Here is a 4726-nt window from a genome sequence, read left to right as displayed (position 1 = left end):
TGATTGTTCTTGAATGGCCCAGCCAGAGCCCTGACTTAAACCCAATTGAGCATCTCTGGAGAAACCTAAAAATGGCTGTCCACCAACGTTTACCATCCAACCTGACAGAACTGGAGAGGATCTGCAAGGAGGAATGGCAGAGGATCCCCAAATCCAGGTGTGAAAAACTTGTTGCATCTTTCCCAAAAAGACTCATGGCTGTATTAGATCAAAAGGGTGCTTCTACTAAATACTGAGCAAAGGGTCTGAATACTTAGGACCATGTGATATTTCAGTTTTTCTTTTTTAATAAATCTGCAAAAATGTCAACAATTCTGTGTTTTTCTGTCAATATGGGGTGCTGTGTGTACATTAATGAGGGGAAAAAATTAACTTAAATGATTTTAGCAAATGGCTGCAACATAACAAAGAGTGAAACATTTAAGGGGGTCTGAATGCTTTTCGTACCCACTGTATATATATATATACAATTTCAATATCTGACCTATAGGGAGCCTTAATCAACCTTTATTCTGAGATACCTATATGTCAGCCTAAAGTCATTTGCCGTTTCAGAACTGTTGTTTGCCAGATCGTATGATATGACCCCAGTGAGATCTCGGGTAAAAGCTAAAACACACTGTTCCACAACAACTGTCAGACTGTATAATGTACATTTTAGCTAAGACTTTGGTCACAGCTGACAGCATTGACTGGGCAAAGTCAACAGCCTGTGTCCATTCTGACATCTTAAATTGAAATGGTATCTTACAAACCAAAGCAAGACTTTGTGTTGGAAAATCTTTGCTTGAAAATATTAAGACATTCATGTTCTCTTACACACACATATATTACCAACTGCTGTTACTGTTACTTCATTCAATTTTGCCCTATAAGCAAATAAATATTTTATGATCCCCAAACGACCAAATCTCCCCAAATCTCCTACGACACAATAATGACAAATAAAATGTACAGTGAGCATCCAAATTAAAAGGTTTCTTGGGTCTACCACTAGTGATATTTACACATTTATAGAATCCTCTAATAATCAGCATGATCATGTTGAATCAATACAACATAACATACATCTCTGTAATGATCTGGTCACGCCAATGCCTTGTCAATAATAGCATTCTGCATTCAGTCTAGAAAGTCAGATAAATCAATATGAAACAGTACATAAGGACTGTTCCTTGTTTAATGTTTTTGGATGATGTGCTGGCCAAATTATAAATCACAAGATTGAATTCCACACTTGCACTCCAAATGGAGGAGTACCTTTCTTCTGACAAATAGATTTTGCCATTATCATCATCATCATTACTCATTTTGCCAGATATTTGACAAACCTAAAGGACACTTAAAATACACTTGAGCAAGTTTTTTTTATTTTTTTTTATTACTCTTTTCTGATTTATTTTACAACACTGCCACAGGGCAAAATGTCTGAGTTCATGGTCTGTACATGCTTTTTTATACTCAGGGGAATATTCCTATTGTCTGCATGTCACGACAAAAGTCAGAGTTAAAATGGAGACAAATGTAGCATCTCACTGCCTTGTATGATGGGAGGCTATGCTCGAAGGCTATTCTCATTGTCCTTCCTGTGACCACTACTAAATTACCACCACTAAACTAACCATTATTTCTCCTGAGCACACAGGCTACACAGAACCTAGGAGGGTGGGCAGGCTAACGCTCAGCTCCACAGAGCCCCTTGGTCAGCCCTCAAGGCTGTGAAAATGCTCACTGAAGATTTTGCAAATCTATCTGCAATGGGAAATTAATGAGAAAAATCCCAGGGGGTGCTCTGTCAAAAGTAACTCAGGTAACAACGCAACAGGCAACAGGACTCAAAAGAAGCCATCCAACCTGCTGTGAGCACTGGTAGTTATCTTAAAAAGCAAATGCTTAAAGACGCCTTAATATTTTCAATTTAATTGTAAATAGTGACAATGTGGGTACGCTTGACTTACATGCTTTGTAAGAAGCTGCTTTCCCCCCCAAAAATGTTAACACTGGGAGTGTAAAGGGAGGCCATGAGCTGTTCGCCATCTGTAATAAGATGGCCGTCACAGGTGCACGTTAGTCGAGACGTTGCAGAGCTAATTCATCACTCTCAGTTTCTCCTGGCAACAGCTACATATTTTACTCACTACTTATTTGTGCAAGATTCCCCTCTGGACATCTCTGATAGATACCATGATATACAGTATGCCAAATCACCTCCTCTATTATAGTTTTATCAGACTGTAGCTCAACTATTGGAAAAGCTGCCGGCCTACAATGGTTTTTTTTTTTTTTATAATTTCTGCTTGCAAGCCAAAAATGCACACACAATGCACACATATATTTTCTGGTTTTAAAAATTAGTATATGATCCTCGTGATTATACATTAACATATTATCTCAATGATATGTGATTATCCTGAACTGACTGTCAGTTTATAAGATTGTCTCTTGAAAAACTGCTAATCATTTTCTGATTTTCTGTAAAGCAACCTTGCATACTAGAGCATTTAAAATTGCTATATAAATGTGACATGAAAAAACAAGTATTATTGTTTTATTAAAAAATACTTACATTTAGAATAATTAATCTTTAGGTCACATCTTAATTTAATTTTTCATCTAAACAGGTCTACAATACTGTTGGGGTGACAGAATGAATGTTTTTATTTTAATCCTACCTAAACTGAATATTGTGCCACTGGCATTTCTATTAAGATAAGCTGTCAATGGATGTTGTTTTCTGATGATGTGATAGCATTTTTTTTCCTGCAACACGTTGGGCACCTGCTGCTTTACTTGTATTCATGGTGCCAATAATTCAACGTCAACACCTCCCAAGGGTACAGCAAAGATTGAGAGGTTGCCAAATCTCAGAATATTACAAACAATGCATATATATCTACCTTGAATCAAAACAATATCTAGCTCTGGTATATGTGGCCTTTAAAAACGGAGGAGAATTGTTTTGAGAATTATTTTGAAATTATGACGTACATAGATTTAAGTTGAATACGTGGTCTCATTACTCAATGGTCTTATTGACAGATTTGCAGACTGATGGAAATAAGAACAGTCTGTCAAAGAAATCTGTCAAGACACAACACAAGTCTAATACAAACCCCATAAGCTATTTTCGTCAAGATAAACAGCAGCTCCATGCCACAAGTCCCTTGTTGTCAAAGCTGAATGTGAAAATGAAATGTGGGCGTATATTATCTCAAGACATTAAACGTAGCATAGACTTCTTATGTGCACAATTACGGTTCGTGTACGGAACTTCCCACACCTTGTCGTCGAAGTCTGCGTTTCCTGAGGCCGAAGATTCGCACTTTGGAGAAGATGTCGACCAGGTTCCCATTGCAAAGCCCTTTATTCTTATTGGGGCTTTTTCTCCTTCTGTTGGTGGATGGTCGGTCTATATGCTGCTCCCGTGCTTGTCTCTTCTGGCGGATCAAACCGCTGGCAATCGCCGCTGCCATGTCTCAAAAACAGGGCTGTTGAACTCCTTACACACAAAGCACAAACAACAACAACAAACCGCCCGATCGGTCTCGATTATTGTCCCATTTTTGCGACTGTTTGTGTGCTCTGCCCTCTGAAATGCACAGCTGATGATCAAAGATATCCACACATCACGACTGGCGAAATAAAACACTGAATTGGCATAATGAATACAAAGGTGAAGTGTTACTCAACTGTCCGTATTTCACATGTTGTCCAATTTTCATTTCGAAGTCACGCGGCTCGCAGATTACTTTTCATTCCTGATTTCACAATGCTTTTCGGAAAATGATTATCACATGAGTTGCCCGGCTCCTCCGAAATATAGAATATGAAAATATATTCACGGCACGCCTGAGCGTCTCTGATCCGTCACTTTCCTTCCTTTCTTTTTGACCCGGTCCTGGTGAAATTCAGCACCCTGGGCAGCGACGTCCACTCCCGGAGTCTGAACAAACAAAACGTTTTTCGTTCTGAGCTGTCAAGCGGAGAAACGCGACCACCTTCGTCTCCCAGGTGGAGCCCTGCGACTACACATATTCATGTGTCTCACATATTTACCAAGTTTAGCAGATATCCACGCCAGTTCCGTTCAAACGTCCACTCATCTTGAGAATAACCGACGGCGTAACGACGGTGAGTTGAGGTAAGTTTGAACGAAGGTGTTTCTTGTTGATAAGGGATCTCCTCAGAGGATCACTCCCCATTCAGTCTCATGTTCTAGGTCGCGTGGTTATTCAATAACGATGTGCGTTTTTCCTGTTCTAAAGCAGCATGTCTTCTGAGGGGAAAATGTAAGCAACACTGAGCGGCTCCGGTGAGGATGACGGCTACCCGGTGTGACAGGAACGAACAAATAAATAAACTCAAATAAAAAAGTATTTGCCCGAAGCGGGAGCATACAAATGCGCAGCATAAGTGCAAACGTTAGCCAGGAAAGAAAACGTATTCAAGAAATGCTCCTCGTCCTCTTCATCCTCCAGCTCGAGCTCATTTAGAGTCTCCAAACGTTTGGAGCGAGTGAGGCGCACGCGCTCCCCGCCTCAGCCTCACAGATCAACGGCATCAACAAGTCTTGACGACCACGCGCTTCCCGCCTTTTAGCCTCACAGATCGTCAACAAGTCTTAACGACAAACTCCTCCTTTGCCATCGTTTCCGAGACATAAAAAACCCACCCTTCACTTGATGTCCATATAGATCTCTATTTTCTGTTTACGAGCTGAGAAGAG

The 4726-nt window shown here is 40.1% G+C and overlaps 1 protein-coding gene across 2 annotated transcripts in view; it reads right to left on the bottom strand.

Moving 5' to 3' along the window:
- LOC107600372 (fibroblast growth factor 14-like) overlaps positions 1-4489 on the bottom strand; it is a 59185-nt gene extending 54696 nt beyond the window's left edge. For both annotated transcript variants that reach the window (XM_016292245.1, XM_016292246.1), the window contains exon 1: positions 3281-4489. In XM_016292245.1, coding sequence (XP_016147731.1) covers positions 3281-3473 — 193 coding nt within the window. In that variant the 5' untranslated portion in view covers positions 3474-4489. The remainder of the gene's footprint in view (positions 1-3280) is intronic.
- Between the last annotated feature and the right edge of the window lie 237 nt (positions 4490-4726).

The sequence above is a fragment of the Sinocyclocheilus grahami genome, unplaced genomic scaffold (genome assembly GCF_001515645.1).
Source record: "Sinocyclocheilus grahami isolate Dianchi unplaced genomic scaffold, SAMN03320097.WGS_v1.1 scaffold283.1, whole genome shotgun sequence".
NCBI classification, from domain to species: domain Eukaryota; kingdom Metazoa; phylum Chordata; class Actinopteri; order Cypriniformes; family Cyprinidae; genus Sinocyclocheilus; species Sinocyclocheilus grahami.
The sequence above is the reverse complement of the archived record's forward strand: the minus strand, read 5'-3'. Positions and strand labels throughout refer to the sequence as shown.